This window comes from Balaenoptera ricei, chromosome 6 (genome assembly GCF_028023285.1).
Source record: "Balaenoptera ricei isolate mBalRic1 chromosome 6, mBalRic1.hap2, whole genome shotgun sequence".
NCBI lineage: Eukaryota > Metazoa > Chordata > Mammalia > Artiodactyla > Balaenopteridae > Balaenoptera > Balaenoptera ricei.
The window spans coordinates 105,212,028-105,238,632 of record NC_082644.1 but is presented as its reverse complement, the minus strand read 5'-3'; the positions used below and the strand labels follow the sequence as shown (position 1 = coordinate 105,238,632).

The window sequence follows — 26,605 nt, the reverse complement described above, 5'->3', positions numbered from 1 at the left end:
AATTTATCTACAAGTGAAATATTCTCAAATGCAAGCCTCTCTCTTAAGGTGGATTTTAATCTAGGAGCTCCACCTTTATTCCTTGATATATCAAAGAGCACTCCCTGTCTTTCTTAAGTGGCCAATGGGCCTGTGCATTCTTGAAAAGTAACCCATAGACTTTGTGTCAAGCCTTGGCTCTCACAGATTGCCACAGCCCCTTTAAAACCTCAGGGCCTCACAATCCCCGCCCTCCCACTGTGAGGTAGGTAAGTAGTATTATCCCCATTTTGCAGCTGGAGAAACTGAGGCAAATGGAGAGGCAATATGATGACTTGTTCAAGATCACTGAGCAAACTGCTGCCTGGAGTCAAGAATTCTGTGTTCTTACTCTAAGGACATAATTCCTCTCTTGGCTATTACACATTTCTTTTAAAGATCAAACAATGGGTAGGAATTTGGTGAAACTTGAGCAAATTACAAGAATAGGCTTTTATTCCTTTGCTTTTTAGTTTTATGTTTGTTGTTTGCTTTGTTTGTTCTGTTTCTCAAAAACCATGGGAATTACCTGTCTGGTCATGTAGCAGCTTTTTAGGAAAGTGGACTGTGCAGTGTGATTCTAAGTGCAGACTTCATAAAGCCCAGTGCTCTAATGGTAAATACAAACATTTTATAATGTGAAAAGTGTGACACAATATGTCCCCTTAATATTTGGAAAAACCAGTTTCAAGCCCTCCCCATTCCCTGCTATCACTGATTGACACCAAACAAATAGACAAAATGCCCCCCCCCCCCACAAACAACAACTACATATTAAGGGGAAAGATGCCTTATTTCCTGGACCTACCACAATGTACAGAAAAAAACAGACAGCAATATAAAATCCCACTCTACTCCTGCTAGGGAAACCTTTATGCTTGTGTCTACCTACTGAGTCTGTAGAATAAACAATGTCCTTCAGAAAGCACAAAAATAGGTTTTTAAAAAATTCTTATTTTTAATCATGCATTTTATTTACTTTTAATCTCCTTGTCTTCTATTAATCTCTATCTGTACAGCTTTGTCACCATCAATTTCTTCTTTTTATTTTCCCACTTGAAGTAGTTCCAGAAAAAAAAACATAACAAAACACAAAACCTCAAAACTGTTCACTTGAATTTATGGTTTCCTTCCTTCCTTTCTCTATGTCTCTCTTTCTTCCTTTCTTTCTTTCCTTCCTTAACACAGGTAAGACCTATAACAAATTGACAGTTAGAACCAAGTTAAATCAAACCTGGAAGGGAGGTAGCCGAAATCTGTCTCAAAGAATTATTTTCAACAAATAGCATTGAAGCATTGGCCAAGGTGGGAAGAAGACCAAGAGAACTGTCTAGGCAGTGACTCAACATGCTGAAGCCAGGAGTAGCAGCTGACACCCTCCATCTTCAGAGCCTTACTATTTACAGTCATTGAGCTCTCCCTTTCATAACACCCCAATTCAGCCACCAGAATGGACTTCCCAAGGACAGTCTTCCCTTAAAAGGTGGTTGGCACAGAATCTGGGGGGTAATGCAAGTCCTCTGGCAGCCAGTAGGGTTGCAGCTTGGAAGGTCTTCCTAAGAGAAGGCTTGGAGAACTGTCCACCTTATCTTTTCTTTCTTGCTGTTAACAGGCTAATACTTCTTCAGAACTTCCAAGTTCTGAAGAAGCTAATACATCTTCAGAACCTCCAAGTGCTTTAGGACCTCTGAGCTGCTGACAGACAACAGGGTTTCAGAGCTGCCTCCTTGTGAGTACTCCACTGTCCTCAACTGGAGATGATGATCAGGGGATGAGATACTGAGTTTATCCCCAGAAAGAAAATGAAACCGAGAATCAGTGCATTGCATGAACAGAGCTGACTGTCCTCCACTAAGGTTTGAGAAGGGCCTATTAATGACACCTTGCATGTGGGCCCAAGGCTGGCTGTCAATCAAGCAGCCTCTCCCACCTAATATCCTTGGCAAATATGAATTTGTGAGTAACAGGTTTGAATGATGGTAAGAAGGAGACTCTTTCTTTGCTCGTAAGGGTTTGATCAATCTGAGAATCTGAAGGTAGAAGTCAGCCTTCAGGAAACTTTTGTCAGCTGAAGTGTGTGTGCAAGTGAAGGAGGAAAGAGCATGAGAGTCGATTTCAGGGAAGCTGGTGAGGTTCTTCTGTGATTCCTGCCACCCCACCGTTAGTAATGTTGTCTTTGGGTCTCCAAGGCTTTGCACTACTTATTGATGTAAAAAAGCAACTGGGAGGGCTGACTCTGTTATCTTTCTTAGTTTGTTCCTTCCTAGCTAGCACCACCCAGGTTGACAACTCAGCTAGAGCAAAAGAGGGGCTTTAAGAGTTGGCAAGAGTTCTGAGATACTGGAGAGGGGTACAAAATGGGATCAATGCTTATATAATTATTATTATTTTGCCAAGGATTGGCCCTGGTAATTAGAGGGAAAAAAAATGCCCTGAATATAAATGAGATATAAGTTTGTGAGAGGAAACATAAAGGATTTGAGCCAGGCCTTAACAGTGGAGTGCCTAGAACCCAATCTAAGAGTTTGTAATATGGTACAAGCCACACAAAACTACCTAAGCACTGCATCCTTATTTGTGGGCACCTGTGCAAAAAGCACCTTGATATATTTCTTAATATAACAGACCACAGATGGCCAATAGATATCTTCTCAAGTGTTCTTGATCAGTAGGTAATTGCTGTTGGGAGTGATACAGTAAGAAGGTTTCTGAAGTTATTTTTGGTCCCTGGAAAAAGGGCTATAGCTGATTAACAACGCCTGCGTCAGATGCAGGAATGAGGAGGGTCAGCCCATGTGCCTAGTATTTTCCATTGCTATGCTAAACCTTGTTTTTGTTGGTTGTCTTCACTAGACTTGAGATGATCTGTAGCAATCTTTATGCGATATATCTAGTTTAGACACTCCCATCACCTCACTTTCTCAGTTTCAAAAATCACGTCAAACTTAAGCATTCTCTCCACCTCATTCTGGATCCATCTCTTCCCATATTAATTCAAAAGGAGTGGACAGGTAACTGGCTGAACAGAGGCAAAGAGGACCCCAAAGAGGTGGAGGCTGCTATGCGCGTTTGGCTAATTTCCTCTTAACTTTAGGAGGCTGAGCACAGGAGAGAGGGAAGGGCTGCCCCACCACAGGTGGGGCTGGGGTAGCGGGAGCTGGAAGACTGTGGAAAGCACGATGGCCGTGCTGGGGTGTTGGGGACCGAGGCTGTGAACTCTTCGGCTTCCCTCTGACAGCCCCTCTGGAACACAGTCCAGACAGATTCCACGCAAGACAGTTGTCTGTTCCAGAACTCTAGCTACTTGGGGCAAAAGTGAGGTCCTCAGACCCAAAGCCTGCTCTAGCCTGGAGGGGCAGGAAGGCTTGGATAAGGATGGTAACTCAAGAGTCCCTAAAATTCCAGCAGTCTCTGCAGGGCTCCAACATCACAGAAACTTAACACTGTTCCACCTGGTTATAAAATCTAACACTGGCTTAGACATTCTGGACTCTCAGTGAGGATTCCAGCATCTTAAGTCCCTCAATTCCCTTCCAGGATGAGAAGCCCACCCATGGGGGACTTCACTTCTCACCATGTGGGCCTATGAGGGGTTTTCTCTTGCAGAAGGGCTAAGAGGTGAGGAGCTGTGGAAAAATGTGGGTCACTTTTAAGGCAGACTGTTTGGTTGTGTGGGGTTTTTCCTAACCTAGTCCTACCATCTTGGGGTACTCAATGTATAGGATAGAGCAGCCGGAAAAGTAGCAGCAAATGTGGTCCCAAGGCAAGATTTGGGGAATGGGAGGGATATTATGGCCTCAAGCCTCAAGCAGGGGGCTGTTATAATACCTTGACATTGCAATCCTAAGCCATTTCTAGCTTGGCCTCGAACCCCGGAGTTGCGGTAAAATCCCCCATGGCAGCGGAAGAATTTGGGGGCTTTGCATACCTTGGATTCTTTACCTCTTCCTGGGTCCTAATTCCCTAGAAGGTAGGTGATCAGAGACCATTTCACTTCCAATCCCAAAGGACTGCACACTTGTGCACACCTTACGTATTTTAAGCCTCAGGGTGTGAGCTATCTTAGCATTTCAACACTTGGTCTTGGCAGTTTCTGTAACTCTCTTTCTCCCAAGGACAGCGTTGGCTAGGAGCTTGGGAGAGGAAAGACTGAGTGTGCCCCAGTCTCTCTCTGCTCAGTCTCCAAAACTGCCCTCACGCGGATGTTTGCATGGGTGCGTACGCGTGCATGCCTACTAACCACAGATGGGCACACTCCTAGATACATAACTCCTAGATACATGTTTCTTGCTGTGGTCGTGTGACAAACGGTTAGAATTTTAGGAGGCTCAGGGACTGCACGCCGTATATGCAATCCATCTAAGACTTTGGGATGGGATTCCATTCCATCATTCAACATGGCGAGACTTGGTTCACGTGCCCCCACTACGAGTCCTTCCTGGGTGAAATTAAAGGCAGACCGGTTGGGTGCTAAGGATCCCTGGTGTGGAGAGGCCATTCCGTTGAGCAGCTGACTGTGAAATCAATACCAAAGGGATGCGGGTCCTGGCATTGGGAATTCTTTGACAACTCCTTGTCCTTCCTTAGCCATGGCTGTATCCTCGGAGGTCTTTCCGGCTGTGTTCTTGGGCCTGGGGGTCCCGACAAGCACAGTCACCCTGTAGGTCACAAGACATAGGGAAGGGGGTGACCTGCAGAGAGAAAGGTAGAAGAAGTGAGCCAGGTGGTTGAGGCCAAAGCAGCAAATTCCAGAGAGGCAGTGCAGGGCAGATCACTGGGTTTGGGGGGCAGCAGATTCAAGATCAAGACGTGACTCTGCTTCTTACTAGCCCTGTGATAACTTTTATCAAGGTCACCATGGTCATTATCATAGCACTTCCCATTTTCAGGGGCATTTATTACAGGTCAGGCTAAGTGCTAAATGCTTTCCAAACAGGAAAACACGGAATCCTTTGACAACTCTGTAAGACAGACACTAAAACAATCGCCCTTTTATAGAAGGAGAAACTGAGGCGCAGAAAGGGGCAGGCATTTGCCCAAAGTAATAAGTGACAAATCTGGTATTTAAAGTAGGACAAGCAACCTCCCCCTGAGCCCCAGGTTCCTAGCTGTGGAATCAGTAGAATAAAGACCGACCTTGCACTGTGGACTCACTCTGAGGGCTGAATGAAATCATGGGTGAAAAATTGTAATGTACTACACCAGAGTTGGTTAATAGACCTGTACAATGGAATATCTAACTTATAGGGCTGTTGTGGTGATCAAGTGATATAAAGGATGTGACAGGGTCTTTTAAGAAAACATAACTCTCTGCATATATTGGTAATTTTGATTTTGAGAGGCAGTGACGAAAACAACAAAAGCATTTGTCAGCAAGCTCAGACCACCTTCTAGGGGGCTGAAATCCTGGTGGGGAACATTTCACAGAGAGATTTTTGCAGAAAATTTGGTTGAAGGATCTCGGGAGCAGATTTCACCATGAGAAAAAGCGAGAGGCACACAACATGACAATTCGATATATGTATGTATTACGAAGGTTGGAAAAAAATTAAAGGAAATTTAAAAAGAGAAAGCGAGAGGCCCAAGTTTCAGTTCCCAGTCCATCCCTTCACACGCTGTGTGACCTTGGGCTGGCTGTCCTTTCTAGAAACCGTGAGAAAGAGCCCAGTAGACTGAATGTCCTCCCCACAGAGCGGAGGCTCTCCTTCCAAAGAGCACAGTGCTGTCCCTGCTCGAGCCCCAGCCTGGGCTGACGCGAGTGGATTTCACCTCATTGCATCATGACATTTGCATATAACTTTCCCCAGAGGGTCCCCCATCTGCACAGATGGATTTAATGACCTCATTCGCCTCCTGCCCGGGCAGGGTCTCCAGTGCTCACACAGGCCTGGAGAGCATCTTTGTCTCTCTAGCTTGTGGGCTCATTCTCTATAATTCTTTTTCTCTCTGCCCCTGTGCCCGCCGCCCTCCCTCTTTCCCTCCCAACCTCTCTCCACCCTGCAACTTGTCAACAATTTAAAACGTAGGAATGAACAGGAAGATTGAAGTTAGAAGCCCCAGCTCTTCACCTAACTGAGGTGTGACCTTGAGCACGTGACAATTTCTCTGCGCCTCAGTTAACTCCGTCGTGAAATGGGAGTGATGAAAGCACACCCCTCCAGAGGTCGTGACAAGGGGTAATGAACCAACCAATGAAATACCCCTAGCAGGCAGCGCGTGCCGCATGCCCGGTGCTCCACCCTCTCACGCAGGCGAGACGGGGACTGTGTCAGCCTTGTTCCTTCTTGTTTCCCCAGGGCCTGAGCCACACAATACGAATGCAGGCCTGTCTGCTTCTCGATCTCTCTCCGACTCTCTCACTGTGCTCAGGCTAGTGCACTTGTTTCTCTTGTCAGTTTAAGCTCACAGGCGCGTGAGGCCGTGGTGCGCATCCCCAGAGCTGCGTCCGTGCACAGCCCGCCTTGCTGCTCACAGCTGCTCACTGTGCCCTGTTCAGGACACTTCCTAGCCCCCATGCCTAGGCAGAGGTGGCACCGTCTGATCTAGGGTATTCTTCTGCAACCTCTTCACCTCTAAGAGAAGCAGAGAATGTTAGAATTGGAAGAGACCTAGAGAACACCCTCCAGCCCGTGTGGGGAAACCGAGGGCAGAGCCACGTCCAAATCTAGCAAGCAGCTGAGGTCCAGTGGGGAGACCACCACCACGGGAGCCGAGAGGCCTGGATTAGCACCCTCATTTGCCTCATACTCGCTGAACAACTTCGGGAAACACTTTTAGGAAAAACCCCTTCACCGCCATCACCCTGAGTTTCTGCATCTACAAAAGGATGATTTAAAAAAATGTATTTCATATGGTTGTGAGCAAAGATGAAGGATGCAAAAACCCGTCCTCCTGCCCATGCTAACATTAAGATGACCCAGTTATCGCTCACGTCTTCTGCACAGTTAAGTTTTCTCTGTAACTAACTAACTCTTTCCCATTGGGCTCCTCGATTCTTTAGGGACGGCTTCACATCTGGTCTATGTCTCACGCTTCCTGCTGCACCTCACACAGGCAAACATGCAACAGATTCTATCTCTCAGAATAAGACACAAAGTCCTTAGCAAGAGTTCAAGGCCTTGCATGATCTCCACACACTTCTCAGACCTCCCTGGTTCCCTTCGTCCCCTCACTCTCTGTGGCTTTATTTACTGGTTCCTCAAATACTCCCAGTGTTTTCCTGCTTTTAAGCCTTCAGCCATCCCTGTTCCTCCCTGCCCCTGCCATTTCCTGGCCAGCTCCTCTTCACGTGCCAGGTCTTATCTCAAGCACCACCTCCTCCCTCGTTAGTCTGACCAAAGATGGCACCATCATGCTCATCCCATATCCCATCCTCCTCTCCTTACACCATTCTTGTACGGAATCACTTCTGCACTTGTGTGCCAGGGCAGTCTGGGCAGGGACCACGTCTGTTGTTGAACTGAGTCTTTATCTACCATATGGCAGGCATTCGATGGACCCACGGATGGAGCGACATATGAATGCACAAATATGCAGGAAAAATACAAGTCACGGAGCCTCTGTTCTTGCACTCATGTGCTGTGTGACTTTGTACAAGTCACCTCCCTTCTCTGGGCTTCAGGTTCCCTTCTCATCTGTATATTAAGGGTTGATTGATTGATTTTAATGATCTCTACCTTCCCTTCTGTCTGAAAATCCTTCTCAGTCTGAGAAAGCCAGAAGGCAATGCCCTGGGCAGAAAAGATGGAGAAATGCAGACTTTCTCCACAGCTTGTGTCTTACACGTTCCCCTTTCTGCCATCCCCAGTTCCACTGGCTTCTCCAAAGTTAGCGGCTGGAAGGGCCCTACACCAGTTAGCGTCTCAGGCCCGTCTGGCCAGTCTGGCTATGAGAGCACAGTGTGACCATTTGCTTTCCTCCCTGGGCCAGCCCAGGGAGTTTCAGCGTTTCCCTAAAGAAATGGGTCTGGAACCTAAGGGAAGGAATTTCAGTCAGAACACAACAAAGTCTAGAAGGTTTGGTCTCAGGGAAAAGAAAGAAAGATCCAGGTTCTCCTTGTGGCCCCCCCATATGCTTGTAAACGCAGCTGTGTCTACTGAGCCCTCACCAGGGGCCTGGGAGGCAGCACTGCATGACTTGTGGCAGGTCCGTGGCACTTGCCGACTTGGACTCCCCTCTGTGAGACAAGGGTTCTGGTGAGGAGCCAGTGAAGCAATGCTGTCTCCACACTAGCTCGTGGAGGTCCCAGTGCAGAGGACCAGCACCGGCACCTTGCCCTTCCTCTCGCCTCTCCATGAACTGCCTGTTCAGTGCCTGCCTCGGGGATCGAGGGCCTACAATGGGGAAGAGAAGGTGGAGATCGCCAGCTCCGCCCACTCCCCCAGGTGTTCCCAGGTCTGACCTGGAAGAGACGGGGAAGCCTGTCTGTCTGTCCAGGTTCAAGGCCGTGAACACCACTGTACACACACATACACGCAGGCACCTCCCGAGGCTGTCCGCGTGTTGGGTGATTCCCATGTGCTAGCTCATGGGCTCCACACGACCTCGGTAAGGCTTACAGATGGGAAAGTAGAGGCTTCAGAATGTTTAAAAAGAAACAAACTTGCCCCGGGCCTCACTTAGTAGATGCTGCAGGATTCTAGCCCCCGCTCCGAACACTGAGAGCCCGTCGGCAAGTGAGAGTAAGGGGGAGGCACCCCTTCACACCCCGGCCAGGCTGACTGCCGCGTGGTCTGTTTGTTTAACAGCCACTGGCCTTTTATCCCTTATTCTGTGCCTGGCACCCAGTTACTCACTCTTCCCAGCAACACTAATAAGGCAGCTATTCTTACTATCCTCGTTTTATGTCTTAGAGGAAACGAAGATGCAAAGCGGTGAGTCACTGGTCTGGCAGGGGCTTGGGATCTGCGCCCATCTGTAACCGCTCCTCGGCACCACCCCCACGAGGCAGGTAGAATAGGAGTCAGGGTCCCCTTTTCACAGAGGGGGAAACTGATATGGAGAGAAGAGTCCCATCCCGATAAAGCCGGCTCCGAGCCCGATTCCCAGATGCCCTGATTGATTCCCCAAGCAGCTTCCCACCTTATCCCCCAGACGGCCTCCCAAGAAAGCCTACCACCCACAGCACCGATGCCATGGTGGCCAGTTTACATCTGGGATTCCCAGCACCATGTGGCCAGGCTGTCCCATAAGCGGCTTGGCCACCCACTCTGGGATTCTGTCAACAAGCCCAGGTCGGTGACTAAAGGCCAGGATTCTCTCTTTTTCCTCTAGGCTGGAGATGGTGGTGCTCAGCACAGGGGTTTCTCCCAGTGGGTGAGCTGCCCAGGATAACACCTCCACCCGCGTGTGTGAGCGGCTCAGGAATGCAGCCTGGCAAACGCCACAGGGCCCTGGCTGAAGGTCTGTCTGAGGCTGGATTCTGACTCAGACTCAACAGGGAGGTCACAAGCAGAGACTGTGCAGTGCGGGGCAGCAGGAGGCACCCTGCGCTGACGGTCAGAATGCCTGGCTGTCCACCCACCGTGGGGCCCTGGGCGAGTCACTTTACCACAGTGAGTCTGGGGGTCTTCATAGTGTTGACGGAAAGACTTGACGACATCAAGTAGACCAAGGCCTGACGCTGAGGATGAGGACTCCCCGCAAGCTCCTTTGGGGTAGGGCAGGTCTGTGCCTGGCACGGGGCAGGCAGCAGTCAATGAATACAGAAGCTTGTTGAAACATGGGTAAGTGGAGGAGAAAATGGAGAAAAAGCCTGGGTAAAGTGGAGGAACACACCAGGCTAGATGAGAAGGAGGCTTGGGTTTGATTCCTTGCACTGTTAGTCATGTAGTAGTGTAGGCTAGTAGGCAAGTTACTTCTTTTGGCCGGGGGGGGGAAGTGGGGGGGGGCTTCAGTTTGTCTGTCTATAAAATGGGGGAAATAACAGTCCTGCCACAGAGAAGTATTTTGGATAAAGTATAAAATTCAAGTAAAGCACTTGCACAGTGCATGGTGTATAGTATGTGCTCAGTAAATAATGCTGGTGATGGTGACAGTGGTGATGGCATTGACAATGGATAATAATTTGGGGGGATAGAAAGGTCTGATTCCTTTCATAGGATCAAGTTGAAATGAGTGTTTAATTCACCCACAGGAAAAAGTCAAAGCTACGCCCCAAATGGGGGAAATCATAATACTCCAGAAAGCAGTGAACTTTGGACAAGGAGATTAGTCTACTTTGCTTAGTCATTTGCCTGTCATCTCTTACTAATCTTACATGTTGAGCACATCCGTCCCCTCTTCCAGGAAGCCTTTTAGGGTCCTCTAGGCTGGTTCAGTGCTTAAAATCACTGAATACCCCCACTGCTCCCTGGATAAAGTTCAAATTCCCCAGCGTGGTTTATAAAAGCCTTGCTCGTGCCTCTAGTCTCACCCGTTCCCCTCTTGCACTGTGCTCTAGCCATATTCAGGGATTAGGGTTTCCTTAATGTGTTCCCTTGTTCTGGGCTTTTCACAGACTCTGCCCTCTCCCAGAAATACTCTTCTCTCTCATCTTCATCTCTGGCCCTCCTCCTACTTCTTTTACCTGAGTAAGACCCACTGCACCTTCCACGTCTCACCTCTGATGCTGCCTTCTCTGGGAAGCTACGGTGATGCTCCTCAATCGCTGTGTCTCCATTAGCGTTTACTGTGCTCTTAATGCCTGGCCACTGGTCCCCAAGATATGAACGCGGCACGGATAGGCCCAGGTCCATCTTGCTCATGGCCTAGCACAGTATCTATCAATCACACAGCAGGTTCTCAACAATGGGGTACACCAGAACTCGGGATATAACAGTGATCAAAATAAAGGCACCTTCTTGCTCTCATGAAATTTTCATTCCAGCAGCAAGAGGTATAGAGATTGCCAGACAATAAATAATAAATACATTTTACAGTATGTGCCAAAGTGATGTGTTATGAAAGGAAGAAAGCATGGAAGCCAAGGTAAATGGGTGTGGGAGTGCCAGAGGTGATGTAAGGTGGGTGGTCAGGGTGGGGCACATTGAAAACAACACTTGGGCAAAGACTTGGAGTGAGTCATGAGGATGAATGGAGAAGAATGTTCTCGGCCAAAAGAACAGCTAATGGTGAAGATTGGAAGGTAGGAGGATGCCTGGCCTGTGGGCGGGATGGCAAGGAGTCCAGAGGGCTGGGGTGAAGCGGAGGAAGGCACCCATGGTGGGGGGTGAGGGCAGAGAGGTCTGGGGGTGGGCAGAGCACGCAGGCCATCAGGAGGACTGGTTTTCACTCTGGTAAAATGGAGAGGCACGGAAGGGCTGTGCACAGAGGTGTGAGGCTGCCTGACTTCTTTTCTGATGACCATTCTGGTTGCTAAGCTGAGATGTTAGAGCTGTTGATGTATATCCCCATCTCTGCAGCTCAACATCCAACCCTTTATCAGCTCTGCGAAGACGGCTGCTTTCCATCTGATGCTTTTGATTATCTTCCCATATCTTATATAATCACTAGCCTCCTTAGACCAGTGGGCTATGTTTGGCTTTCATGCCCTTTCTCAAGAAACCAGGTTTTCCCTTAGATTAGCAAATGCATGTGGCAACCCTACACTTAATGTCATCAGTTGGGTGTGCCATCCTGTGCTGAAACATGCTCCTGGGATTATTTTTTTTATTCTCCCCTGATCCCAGCCCTGATTAGCTTTCAAGTTCCCGCGCACTGACCACCTCACTCAGGAAGCCATGTGGAGAGTCCTTAGACATGAATCTAATCCAGATATCAAGAGATAAAAACCTAAGGTGAACCTGGCCTGCCCAAGGCCTCAGAGCTAAGTTGTTGAACTGGGACTACACCCCGACTCCCCAGACATCTTCCAGAATCAGTCTCTTAGCAGCCGCCCGAAACATGACCGTAACCAGCGTTCCAGGCCACCACGCCTTAGGAAGCCCTGGTATGTCCAATATTTTAAGGTTGTCTCTCCTTCCTCCCTTACACCCCCGACACATGCTTACTTAGAATGATTCCAATTAGAAATGAATATGTTTTTGTTATTGTTACGAGGGGAAACTGTTGAAGCAACCGTTCTGGAAATCTGCTCTGTATTCTAGACTCAAGGCTCCAACAGGAAAATAATAAGCTGGCATGTGAGCAGCTGAGTCCCGCCCCTTCCTGCCTGCCTTGAGCTGCACACAGGTGTCTGGGCAGGAAGCTGGTCACCCCTGTCAGATGGAGTTTCCTGCACTGTCTTGCTCTTGTTGGCCAGCGGGGCCCAGGTCACCCCACAAGGCAGACGTGGGGACCAGCTGGTGTCTATACAGACAAACAAGGGGAGGAAGGCTGGAGAGAGCAGACAGACATCATTCTGGCCCAAGTGACTGGGAGGACGCCCCAGCTCTGGGGACTGGGGAGAGGTTTAGGTGGAGAGTAGGCAGGAAGGAAGTCCAGGAGAAAAGTGCTTAGCCCTGGGGCTGGAGTTCATACCTAGGACCCAGGCCAGGAGGACCAGGAAGCAAGAGGCCCATCCACTGAAGGAAGGGCACAGTGCAAGCCCATTGCAACTAGATGTTCAGAACGGGGGTTAGAGGCGGGTGCTGTGCGGCTCAGACTCCTGAGCTTTGTGTCTCAGCTCTACCACTTACTGGCTGTATGACCTCAACCCTTCTAAGCCTCAGCTGCATCATCTATAAGGTGAAGATTAAAAAAAGACCACACCTACCACAGGGCTACTGTAGTGATGAAATGAAATGACACATGTAAGAACGGGTGACACTATGCTTGGTAAACAGTAAGCTCTCGAGAAACAGTAACTACTATTATTTGCTCGGAGTCAGGAAATCCTAAATCCTACACAGAGATCTGCCACCTGTACAAGTGATTCCACCTGAGTCTCAAATGTGTACTTTGTTGGATGGTTCTGGAGTCTAAATGGAATAATATGCACAGAGATTCTAACCCCTGGCCAAGCACATGGTAAGTAAGTGCTCAATTACTGTCATTTGGGAAGGTGCATGAAGTCAGTCTGTGCTGTCAGTGAGATCCTGAGCACCAAGCTCGGAGTTTACGGGCAGGAAACTTCCCACAGTATGGAACTAGGGCCAAGGGTACAGGTGGGAATTAAACAGGCTAGCAGGTGCAGGGCAGGGGGAGGAGAGGAAGGAAGCCTGCCTCTGGCCCCTCTCCTGCCCTGAGAGGCTTCCTGCTGTGGAAGCGGGAGACGGAAACCAGGACTTTTTTGTGTTCAGGGGAAACTCCTGTCTGGGTAGTCAGGATTGATTGGTAAGGCTGGGAGCCTCAGCCATTCCCCACCCTGTCATTGCTGCTGAGAAAAGCTGCTTTCTCCTTCTCAAGGGCAGGGGTTCCCTGGCTGTCTGGGTCCACAGTGAAATGTCTCCAACTGGAACAGGCAGGGTCATGGCCAGGTGCACTGAGGACAAGGTTCTGTCCCCACCTGCTTTCCTCTTCTGAGACTCAGCCCCATGCAGGAGAAGGAAAGAGCTGGGCTTGTGAGTCAGACAGAACTGGGTTCAAATTTGGGCCTTGGCACTTGCAGCCAATGAACTCAAACAAGTCCTGTAAGTAGTCTGAGCCCAAACTGGTTCCCCTGTGCAATGGGGCTAACAGCACCCTGCTGGGGTTGACATGGGCATTAAGAAGACAACACAGGATGAGTGTCTGGCAGTGTCTGACGTGCGGCAGCTCACTTAGGGGTGTTCCATCCTATTATCTACTATCTACCTCTGTACAGCAGCTCACTGCAAGGATAGTTGGTTGTGGATGAGAGAGTAGAAAGGTTCCAAGAAGTTGGAGTTTATGTAGAAGTTAGATTGGGAAATTTAAATTGTAGGAATATGACTTTAATTCAAATCACCTTCCTTCTCCAGAAGTCAGATTTCCAGGAGTCTTAAATCTGAAGAAAGTTCCAAACACTTCTGAACAACAAATAACTATGACAAAGCCACATGCACCATGAGAGAGGTCATCAGCCTCTCTAATACACAGGTCACACATAGTTGCAAAAGCTATCTCCACTCTGCCCCCAACCACTATTCACCTTCACCAGGAAAGTTCCTACTCATTCTTTAGGTCTCAGTGTAAACGTCTCTTCCTCAGGGAAGCTTTCTCTGACCTTCACACACACTGTTCTCCAAAAGATCCCACACCTTTCCTTCATTGTCCCTTCTGCAAAGGTAATTAAATACATAGCTGTATACCTCACTGCTTAAAATCTGGCTCCCAAAACATACTGCGAGCTGTACAAGGGTAGGTATGGTGCCTGTCGGGACTCCACCATGTGCACACAGCCTGGTCCAGTGCTCAGCCCATAGAGATACTCCATGAGCACACATCTCCTTTCACGGAGGGAGCCTGGTCACCTGCACTCTGAGGCCTAGGCCGACAGGAAAAAGCAACAACTTAAAGTGGGAGAAGGTAATCTTTTAACACAAAAATCCAAAATTGCATTTATAATGTGAGTAGAAAAGAAAAGGGGGGAAAAAAAAAGACTAGGGGGCATATTCAGAACTAGCAAAAAGCTAACTAACTCTGGGTCGCTTAGTAAAGAGACAGCACTCATCTCAGGGCCCTGGAGCCTGAAATTGCTGCAGCTGAACCCAGTATAGAAATAGAGAGTCAAAATGGCCATTGGAGATACATATCTATATATCTATATCTATATATTCAGATGACTGTAATAATTTGGAATCTGCACCTGAACCTCAATCATGACTTCACGTCCCTACCACGCACTCCCTAGAAATAACAATCCATTTAAGGAAGTCTCCCACTAAAATTAAATTAGTTTTATTTTTTAATGTTTTAGTATGTAAGTTATAGTTGGTAGGAAAATGCTTTTAATTGGAGCTGCTCTTTCTCCAGCTGATGGTGTCAGGTGAATAACATTTCATAATTCTACACAAACTTCTTTTTAAAACACAAACTTCATTGTCTGTTCACTGTTAAAGTGGCTGACTCCAAGGGAGTGAAAGAGACACACTGTATTCGTTTGGTAACAGGTATCAAGAGCCTTAAAAATGCTCACACCTGGAGGGGGGAGGGAGATGGTGGAAGAGTAGGACGTGGAGCTCACCTTCTCCCACGAAACATTAAAAAATACATCTACAAGTAGAACAATTCTCACAGAACAGCTACCAAATGTTGACGGAAGACCTCAGACTTTCAAAAAGACAAGAAAACCTCCACATAACCAGGTAGGACAAAAGGAACAAGAAAAAGAAGAAATCTGGATGGGGCCTGAGCCCCAGGGAGGGAGCTGTGAAGGAGAAAAGGTTTCCACGTGCTGGAAAGTATCCTCCCCGGCAGGGAAAGCAGACTGGATGGAGGGGGAGGTTCAGAGCCTAGGAGGAGAGCACAGCAACTCGTTTGCGGAAGGCAAAATGGAGCGGAACCTGCACAGAAGGTCGGCACCACTGCCCTGCGATCCCCAGCCTAAAACACTCCTCTGTTAGTGCAGGTGAGGGCTGGGTGCTGAAGCTCAGGCTTCAGAGGTCAGACCCAAGGAGAGAACCAGGGTTGGCCGTCTGGAAACAGCCTGAAGGGGCTGGACTGTGGCAACCAAGGGTGTACTCAGAAGAAGACTGGGCCCACCAGAGAATCAAGGCACCATTATCGGGGGGCGGCGCATGAGGAGAGGGGCGGGACCACCATAAGAGCTTCTTTCCCTGTGAGCATTCCCAGGCAACAGGACACCACCTACAGGAGCTCTGGGGGCAGGCGCAAGTCACTGCCGCCATCGTGGGCTCCAGAGGCAGGCACAGGCCACCACTACGAGACCTGCATGCAGAAGCCTGGCCCTGTCCCCGATGTCCCAGGAGAACTCAGATAGCACCCGCCCTTAGGAAATCCGTGAGCAGGCACCAGGCCCTACTGCCAGTGTCCCAGGAACGTACAAGGGCCGCTGTACCTGCATACCCAATATCAAGGGAATACCGGCCAGCATATTCTGAGGAAAGAAAGAGGCACCAAGCATCCAAACTAAAAGCAGTCCCTCGACTCTGGAAAAGAGGGTGGAGTAGAAGGACTTGAGCTCACCTCCTCTCATGAAAACACCAACAAACATCACAACTAACTGCTGAACAACCATCAATAAAAAAGACTGGAACCTAGCAAAAAAGATATTTTACATTCAAAGACAAAGAAGCCACAATGAGACAGCAGGAGGGGTACTTTCACAAGATAATCAAATCCCATACCTGCCAGGTGGGTGACCCACAAGCTGGAAAATAACTATATTGTAGAGGTCCTCCGACAAGAGAATCCTGAGCCTCACATCAAACTTCCCAGCCTGAGGGTCTGGCATCGAGAGGAAGAAGCCCCAAAGCATTTGGCTTTGAAGGCCAGTGGGACTTGAGTGCAGGAGCTCCACAGGACTGGGGGAAACAGAGACTCCACTCTTGGAGGGTGCACACAAGGTTTCATGTACACTGGGACACAGCACAAAGCAGTAACTACATAGGAGCTGGGGCTGGACCTACCTTCGAGTCTTAGAGGGTCTCCTGGGGAGGCAGGGGTTGGCTGTGGCTCACTGGGCGGGGGTGGGGGGGGAGAATAACACTGGTGGTAGAAGCCCCAGAGAATACTGATTGGTGTGAGCTCTCCCAGAGGTCCCCATTTTGGCATCACGTCCTGGCCCTACCCAACAGCCTACAGTCTTCAGTGCTGGAACACCTCAGGCCAAACAACCATCAGGATAGGAACACAGAGCCACCCATCAGCAGACAGGGTGCCTAAAGCCACCTATAAACACACCACTTGACAAAGCCCTGCCCACCAGAGGAACAAGACCCAGCTCCACCCACCAGTGGGGAGATACCAGTTCCTCCCACCAGGAAGCCTGCACAAGCCTCAGGATCAACCTCAACCACCAGAGGGCACACACCAGAAAAGGAGCTATAATGCTCCAACCAGCAGAAAGGAGACCACAAACACACAAAGTTAGACAAAATGAGATGGCAGAGAAATGTTTCAGATGAAGGAACAAGATACAAACCTACAAGAACAACTAAATGAACAGGAGATAGACAGCCAACCTACCTGAAAAACAGTTTAGAGTAATGACAGTAAAGATGATCCAAGATCTCAGAAAAATAATGGAGGCACAGACAAAGAAGTTATGAGAGATGATTAACAAAGAGCTAGAAGATTTAAAGAACAAACGAACAGAGAGGAACAATACAATAACTGGAATGAAAAACACACCAGAAGGAATCAATAGCAGAATATAACTGAGGCAGAAGAACAAATAAGTGACCTGGAAGAAAAAATGATGGATATCACTGCCATGGAACAGAAAGAAAAAGATGAAAAGAAATGAGAACTGTCTCAGAGACCTCTGGGACAACATTAAACAAACACACCAACATTCACATTATAGGGGTCCCAGAAGGAGAAGAGAGAGAGAGAGAAAGGGCCTGATAAAATATCTGAAGAGATTATAGCTGAAAACTTCCCTAACACGAGAAAGGAAACACTCAAGTCCAGGAAGTGCAGAGAGTCCTGAACAAGATAAACCCAAGGAGGAACACGCTGGGACATATTAATGAAACTAACAAAAATTAAAGACAAAGAATAAATATTAAAAGCAACAAATAACATACAAGGGAACCCCCATAAGGTTATCAGCTGATTTTTCAGCAGAAACTCTGCAAGCCAGAAGGGAGTGGCAGGATATATTTAAAGTGATGAAAGGGAAGAACCTACAACCAAGATTACCTGGCAAGGATCTCATTCAGATTTGACAGAGAAATCAAAAGTTTTACAGACAAGCAGAAGCTAAGAGAATTCAGCACCACCAAACCAGCATTACAACAAATCCTAAAGAAATTTCTCTAGGCAGAAGAGAAAAGGCCACAAAAAGATACAAGACAATTACAAATGGGGAAGCTCATGAGTAAAGGCAAACATCAAGTAAAGGTAAGAAATCATCCACACACAAATATGATATAAAAATCAGCAGTCATGAGAAGAGGAGAGTACAAACGCAGGATATTGGAAATGCATTTGAAATTAAGAGATCAGCAACTAAAAACAATCTTGTACATATAAAGACTGCTATATCAAAACCTGATGGAAACCACAAACCAAAAATCTACAATAGATACACATACAAGAAAGAAAAAGCAATCCAAACACATCACTAAAGATGGACATCAAATCACAAGACAAGAGAACAGAAGAGGAAGGGAGGAAAAAAGACCTTCAAAAACAAATCCAAAACAATCAACAAAATGGCAATAAGAACATTTATATCAATAACTACTTTAAATGTAAATGGATTAAATGCTCCAACCAAAAGACATAGACTGGCTGAATGGATACAGAACCAAAACCTGTACATAAGCGGTCTACAAGAGACCCACTTCAGACCTAGGGACACATACAGACTGAAAGTGAGGGGATGGAAAAAGATATTCCATGCAAATGGAAATCAAAAGAAAGCTGGAGTAGCAATTCTCATATCAGACAAAATAGACTTTAAAATAAAGATTGTTACAAGAGACAAAGAAGGACACTACATAATGATCAAGGGATCAATCTAAGAAGAAGATATAACAATTGTAAATATATATGCACCCAACATAGGAGCACCTCAATATATAAGCCAGTGCTAACAGCCATAAAAGGAGAAATCAACAGTAACACAGTAATAGTGGGGGACTTTAATACCCCACTCTCATCAATGGACACATCATCCAGACAGAAAATCAATAAGGAAGCACAGGCCTTAAATGACACACATTAGAACAAATGGACTTAATTGATATTTATGGAATATTCCATCTGAGAGCAGCAAAATACACTTTCTTCTCAAGTGCACATGGACGATTCCCAAGGATAGATAACATTTTGGGCCACAAATTAAGCCTTGGTAAATTTAAGAAAATTGAAATCATATCAAGCATCTTTTCCAACCACAACACTACTGGATTAGAAATCAAGTACAGGAAAAAAAACTGTAAAAAACACAAACACATGGAAGCTAAACAATATGTTACTAAACAACCAATGGATCACTGGATAAATCAAAGAGGAAATTAAAAAGAAAAAAAAACAGAGACAAATGACAACAAAACACGATGGTGCAAAACCTTTGGGATGCAGTAAAAGCAGTTCTAGGAGAGACGTTTATAGCAATACAATCTTATCTCAGGAAACAAGAAAAATCTCAAGTAAGCAACCTAACCTTACACCTAAATTAACTACAGAAAGAGGGACAAGCAAAACCCAAAGTTAGTAGAAGGAAAGAAATCATAAAGATCAGAGCAGAAATAAATGAAATAGAGATGAAGAAAACAATAGCAAAGATCAGTGAAACTAAAAGCTGGTTCTTTGAGAAGATGATAAACAAAATTCATAAACCTTTAGCCAGACTCATCAAGAAAAAAAAAGGAGAGGACTCAAATCAATAAATTAGAAATGAAAAGTTACAACTGACACCACAGAAATACAAAGGGTCATAAGAGACTACTACAAGCAACTACATGGCAATAACATGGACAGCCCAGAAGAAATGGATAAATTCTTAGAAAGATACAACCTTCTAAGACTGAACCAGGAAGAAATAGAAAATATGAACAGACCAATCACAAGTACCGAAATTGAAAGAGTGATTGATCAAAAAACTTCCAACAAACAGAAGTCCAGGATCAGATAGCTTCACAGGTAAATTCTGTCAAACATTTAGAGAAGAATTAACACCTATTATTCTGAAACTCTTGCAAAAAAATTGCAGAGGAAGGACCACTCCAAAGCTCATTCTATGAGGCCACCATCACCCTGATACCAAACTCAGACAAAGATACCACCAAAAAAGAAAATTACAGGCCGATATCACTGATGAACATAGAAGCAAAAATACTCAACAAAATACTAACAAACCAAATCCAACAATACGTTAAAAGGATCATACACCGGGATCAAGTGGGATTTATCCCAGGGCTGCAAGGATTCTTCAATATCCATAAATCAATCAGTGTGATACACCACATTAACAGACTGAAGAATAAAAACCATATGATCATCTCAATAGATGCAGAAGAAGCTTTTGATACAATTTAACACCCATTTATGATCATGCTCTCCAGAAAAGTGGGAATAGAGGAAACTTAACATAATAAAGGCTATATATGACAAACCCACAGATAACATCATTCTCAACAGTGAAAATCTGAAAGCATTCCCTCTAAGATCAGGAACAAGGCAAGGATGTCCATTGTCACCACTTCTATTCAACATAGTTTTGGAAGTCCTAGCCATGGCAGTCAGAGAAGAAAAAGAAATAACAGGAATCCAAATTGGAAAGGAAGAAGTAAAACTGTCACTGTTTGCAGATGACATGATACTATACATAGAAAATCCTAAAGATGCTGTCAGAAAGCTACTATAGCTCATCAATGAATTCGGTAAAGTTGCAGGATACAAAATTAATACACAGATATCTCTCGCATTCCTATACACTAACAATGAAATCTCAGGAAGAGAAATTAAGGAAATAATCCCATTTACCATCTCACCAAAAAGAATAAAATACCTAGGAATAAACCTGCCTAAGGAGACAAAAGACCTCTACTCTAAAAGCTATAAGACGCTGATGAAAGAAATCAATCAGAGAGGACACAAACAGATGGAAGAATATACCACGTTCCTGGATTGGAAGGATCAATATATTCAAAATGACTATACTACCGAAGGCAATCTATAGATTCAGTGCAATCCCTCTCAAATTACCAATGGCATTTTTTCACACAACGAGAACAACAAAAAAATTTTTTTTTAAAAATTTATATGGAAACACCAAATAGCCAAAGCAACCCTCAGAAAGAAAAACGGAGCTGGAGGAATCAGGTTCCCTGACTTCAGACTATATACTACAAAGCTACAGTCATGAAGACAGTATGGTACGGACACAAAAACAGAAATATAGATCAACAGAACGGGATAGAAAGCCCAGAAGTAAACTCACACACCTATGGTCAATTAATCTACGACAAAGGAGGCAAGACTATACAATGGAGGAAAGACAGTCTCTTCAATAAGTGGTGCTGGGAAAACTGGACAGCTACATGTAAAAGAATGAAATTAGAACACTCCCTAACACCATACACAAAAATAAACTCAAAATGGATTAAAGACCTAAATGTAAGACCGGACACTATAAAACTCTTAGAGGACAACATGGGCAGAACACTCCTTGATATAAATCGGAGCAAGATCTTTTTAGATCCACCTCCTAGAGTAATGAAAATAAAAACAAAAATAAACAAATGGGACCTAATTAAACTTAAAAGCTTCTGCACAGCAAAGGAAACCATAAACAAAATGAAAAGACAACCCACAGAATGGGAGAAAATATTTGCAAATGAAGCAACTGACAAGGGATCAATCTCCAAAATATACAAGCAGCTCATGCAGCTCTATGTCAAAAAAACAAACAACCCAATCAAAAAATGGGCAGAAGAGCTAAATAGATATTTCTCCAAAGAAGACATACAGATGGCCAAAAAGCACATGAAAAGATGCTCAACATTACTAATTATCAGAGAAATGAAAATCAAAACTACAATGAGGTATCCTCACACTGGTCAGAATGGCCATCATCAAAAAGTCTACAAAAAATAAATGCTGGAGAAGGTGTGGAGAAAAGGGAACCCTCCTAATACTGTTGGTGGGAATATAAATTGGTACAACCACTATGGAGAACAGTATGGAGCTTCCTTAAAAAAATTAAAAATAGAACTACCATATGATCCAGCAATCCTACTCCTGGGCATATAGGTGGAGAAAACCATAATCTGAAAGGGTACATGCACCCCAATGTTCATTGCAGCACTATTTACAATAGCCAAGACATGGAAGCAAACTAAATGTTCATTGACAGAGGAATGGATAAAGAAGATGTGGTACATATATACAATGGAATATTACTCAGCCATAAAAAAGAATGAACTAATGCCATTTGCAGCAATATGGATGGACCTATAGATTATTATACTAAGTGAAGTCAGTCAGACAGAGAAAGACAAATATCATGATATCACTCATATGTGGAATCTAATTTTGAAAGATACAAATGAACTTATTTACAAAACAGCAACAGACTTACAGATATTGAAATCCAACTTATGGTTACCAAAGGTGAAATGTGGGGGGGGAGAGATAAATCAGGAGCTTGGGATGAACACACACACATTACTATATGTAAGATAGATAACCAACAAGAACCTACTGTACAGCACAGGGAACTCTATGCATTATTCTGTGATAACCTATATGAGAAAAGAACCTAAAAAAGAATGAATATATGTATATGTATAACTGAATTGCTTTGCTGTACACCTGAAACTAATACAACCTTGTAAATCAACCTTGCCAATAAAATTAAAATATTACAAAAATGCTCACACCTTTTATCCTACTCATGTTAATTCCAAGAATCAGTTGTAAATGAATACTTAGAGCTATAAAATATTTCTGTGTAAAGATGTTCATTAGCATCATTATCATTGTGAGAAAATGAAATCACCTAAAAGTTAAAATCAAAGTTGGAGATAAATCGTTACATAAATTATTGTATATCACAACCATATACTAAGTATACTAACTATGTACAGCAAAAAATGCAACCAAAGAAGCCTGCAGCCAACCAGGAGACACAGTAACAGTTCTCCAATTTGAGTGTGTTTCTTGGGTCTTGCCCTGTTCACCCCTGTATTTTAGAATTAGAGCATCTTCCTTGAAGGAACAAATTCTCTTAAGGACGCTACAGTATAAAGGGACTAGGATGGGAAGCCAGGAACCTTGCTCTATTTCTATCACTCACTATGCTACCTTGGACAAATCATTCCTCCTTTACGGGCCTCAGAGCCCCCATTAAGGGAACGAGATGTTTGGACCAGATCATCACAGAGCTCTATAGCCAAAATGACTGTGATTCTTTGCCCTTCACATCTCAAAAACAGCTTCCCCTCTTTAAAATGAGAGATAAGGTCAAATGATTTTTCAGCTTAGAATATATATGAATATAAAAATAGAAATAGTTCAGAGACCTTCAAGATGATGGAGGAGTAAGACGTGAAGATCACCTTCCTCCCCACAAATACATCAGAAATACATCTACATGTGGAACAACTCCTACAGAACACCTACTGAACGCTGGCAGAAGACCTCAGACTTCCCAAAAGGCAAGAAACTCCCCACGTACCTGGGTAGGGCAAAAGAAAAAAGAAAAAATAGAGACAAAAGAATAGGGACAGGACCGGTACCACTGGGACGGAGCTGTGAAGGAGGAAAAGTTTACACACACTAGGAAGCCCCTTCACTGGTGGAGACGGGGGGGGTGGGGGGGACAGGGTGCGGGGGGAAGCTTCGGAGCTGCGGAGGAGCGCGCAGCAACAGGGGTGCGGAGGGCAAAGCGGAGAGACTCCCGCAGAGAGGATCAGTGCCGACCAGCACTCACCAGCCCAAGAGGCTTGTCTGCTCACCCGCTGGGTCGGGCGGGGGCTGGGAGCTGAGGCTCGGGCTTTGGAGGTCAGATCCCAGGGAGAGGACTGGGGTTGGCTGCGTGAACACAGCCTGAAGAGGGCTAGTGCTCCACGGCTAGTGGGGAGGGAGTCCAGGAAAAAGTCTGGAGCTGCCGAAGAGGCAAGAGACCATTGTTTCCAGGTGCGCGAGGAGAAGGGATTCAGAGCACCACCTAAACGAGCTCCAGAGACGGGCACGAGCCACGGCAATCAGCACGGACACCAGACACGGGCATGACACACTAAGGCTGCTGCTGCAGCCACCAAGAAGCCTGTGTGCAAGCATAGGTCACTATCCACACAGCCCCTTCTGGGAGCCTGTGCAGCCTGCCACTGCCAGGGTCCTGTGATCCAGGGACAACTTCCCCGGGAGAACACATGGTACGCCTCAGGCTGGTGCAACGTCACACTGGCCTCTGCCGCCGCAGGTTCACCCTGCATTCCGTACCCCTCCCTCCCCCTGGCCTGAGTGAGGCAGAGCCCCCAAATCAGCTGCTCCTTTAACCCCGTCCTATCTGGGCGGGAACAGACGCCCTCAGGCGACCTACATGCAGAGGCGGGGCCAAATCCGAAGCTGAACCCCAGGGGCTGTGTGAACAAAGAAGAGAAAGGGAAATCTCTCCCAGCAGCCTCCGGAGCAGTAGATTAAATCTCCACAATCAACTCGATGTACCCTGCATCTCTGGAATATCTGAATAGACAACTAATCATCCCAAAACTGAGGCAGTGGACTTTGGGAGCTACTGTAGACTTGGGGTTTGCTTTCTGCATCTAATTTGTTTCTGGTTTTACGTTTATCTTAGTTTAGTATTTAGAGTTTATTATCATTGGTAGATTTGTTTACTGATTTGGTTGCTCTCTTCCTCCTTTTTTTAATATATATACATTTTTTTTTCCTTTTTCTCTTTTTATGAGTGTGTATGTGTATGCTTCTTTGTGTGATTTTGTCTGTATAGCTTTGCTTTTAACATTTGTCCTAGGGTTCTGTCTGTCTGTTGTGTTTTTTTGTATACTTTTTAGTGCTTGTTATCATTTTTGGATTTGTTTTTTGGTTTGGTTGCTCTTTCTTTTTTTTATTACTTTTTAAAAATTTTTAATAATTAAAAATTTTTTTTATTTTAATAACTTTTTTATTTTATTTTTTTCTTTCTTTCTTTTTTTCTCCCTTTTCTTCTGAGCTCTGTGGCTGACTGGGTCTTGGTACTCGAGCCATGTGACTGACAGGGTCTTGGTGCTCAGGCCTGTGTCTCTGAGGTGGAAGAGCCAAGTTCAGGACATTGGTCCGCCAGAGACCTCCTGGCTCCACATAATATCGAATAGCGAAAGCTCTCCCAGAGATCTCCATCTCAACGCTAAGACCCATCTCCACTCAACGACCAGCAAGCTACAGTGCTGGACACCCTATGCCAAACAACTAACAAGACAGGAACACAACCCCACCCATTAGCAGAGAGGCTGCCTAAAATCATAATAAGGTCACAGGCACCCCAAAACACACCACCGGATGCGGTCCTGCCCACCACAAAGACAAGATCCAGCCTCATCCACCAGAACACAGGCACCAGTCCCATCCACCAGGAAGCCTACACAACCCACAGAACCAACCTTAGCCACTGGGGGCAGACACCATAAACAATGGGAACTACAAACCTGCAGCCTGTGAAAAGGAGACCCCCAAACACAGTAAGTTAAGCAAAATGAGAAGACAGAGAAACACACAGCAGATGAAGGAGCAAGGTAAAAACCCACCAGACCAAATAAATGAAGAGGAAAGAGGCAGTCTACCTGAAAAATAATTCAGAGGAATGATAGTAAAGATGATCCAAAATCTTGGAAATAGAATGAAGAAAATACAAGAAACGTTTAAGAAGGACCTAGAAGAACTAAAGAGCAAACAAACAATGATGAACAACACAATAAATAAAATTAAAAATTCTCTAGAAGGAATCAATAGCAGAATAACTGAGGCAGAAGAACGGATAAGTGACCTGGAAGATAAAATAGTGGCAATAACTACCACAGAGCAGAATAAAGAAAAAGGAATAAAAAGAATTGAGGACAGTCTCAGAGATTTCTGGGACAACATTAAATGCACCAACATTCTAATTATAGGGGTCCCAGAAGAAGACGAGAAAAAGAAAGGGACTGAGAAAATATTAGAAGAGATTATAGTTGAAAACTTCCCTAATATGGGAAAGGAAATAGTCAATCAAGGGCAGGAAGCACAGAGAGTCCCATACAGTATAAATCCAAGGAGAAACATGCCAAGACACATATTAATCAAACTATCAAAAGCTAAATACAAAGAAAAAATATTAAAAGCAGCAAAGGAAAAACAACAAATAACATACAAGGGAATCCCCATAAGGTTAACAGCTGATCTTTCAGCACAAACTCTGCAAGCCAAAAAGGAGTAGCAGGACATATTTAAAGTGATGATAGGGAAAAACCTACAACCAAGATTACTCTACCCAGCAAGGATCTCATTCAGATTCGACAGAGAAATTAAAACCTTTACAGAGAAGCAAAAGTTAAGAGAATTCAGCACCACCAAACCAGCTTTACAACAAATGCTAAAGGAACTTCTCCAGGCAGGAAACACAAGAGAAGGAAAAGACCTACAATAACAAACCCAAAACAATTAAGAAAATAGTAATAGGAACATACATATCGATAACTACCTTAAATGTAAATGGATTAAATGCTCCAACCAAAAGACACAGGCTCGCTGAATGGATACAAAAACAAGACCCTTATATATGCTGTCTACAGGAGACCCACTTCAGACCTAGGGACACATACAGACTGAAAGTGAGGGGATGGAAAAAGATATTCCATGCAAATGGAAAACAAAAGAAAGCTGGAGTACCAATTCTCATATCAGACAAGATAGACTTTAAAATAGAGACTATTACAAGAGACAAAGAAGGACACTACATAATATACAAGGGATCAATCCAAGAAGAAGATATAACAATCGTAAATATTTATGCACCCTACATAGGAGCACCTCAATACATAAGGCAAATGCTAACAGCCATAAAGGGGGAAATTGACAGTAACACAATCATAGT

The 26,605-nt window shown here is 45.2% G+C and overlaps 1 protein-coding gene across 1 annotated transcript in view; it reads right to left on the bottom strand.

Moving 5' to 3' along the window:
* Positions 1-267: 267 nt before the first annotated feature.
* Positions 268-26,605, bottom strand: part of PAPPA (pappalysin 1) — a 254,269-nt gene continuing 227,931 nt past the window's right edge. Inside the window, exon 22 of the mRNA XM_059925463.1 lies at positions 268-4,709. Within this exon, the coding sequence (XP_059781446.1) occupies positions 4,602-4,709 (108 nt within the window). The 3' untranslated portion in view covers positions 268-4,601. The remainder of the gene's footprint in view (positions 4,710-26,605) is intronic.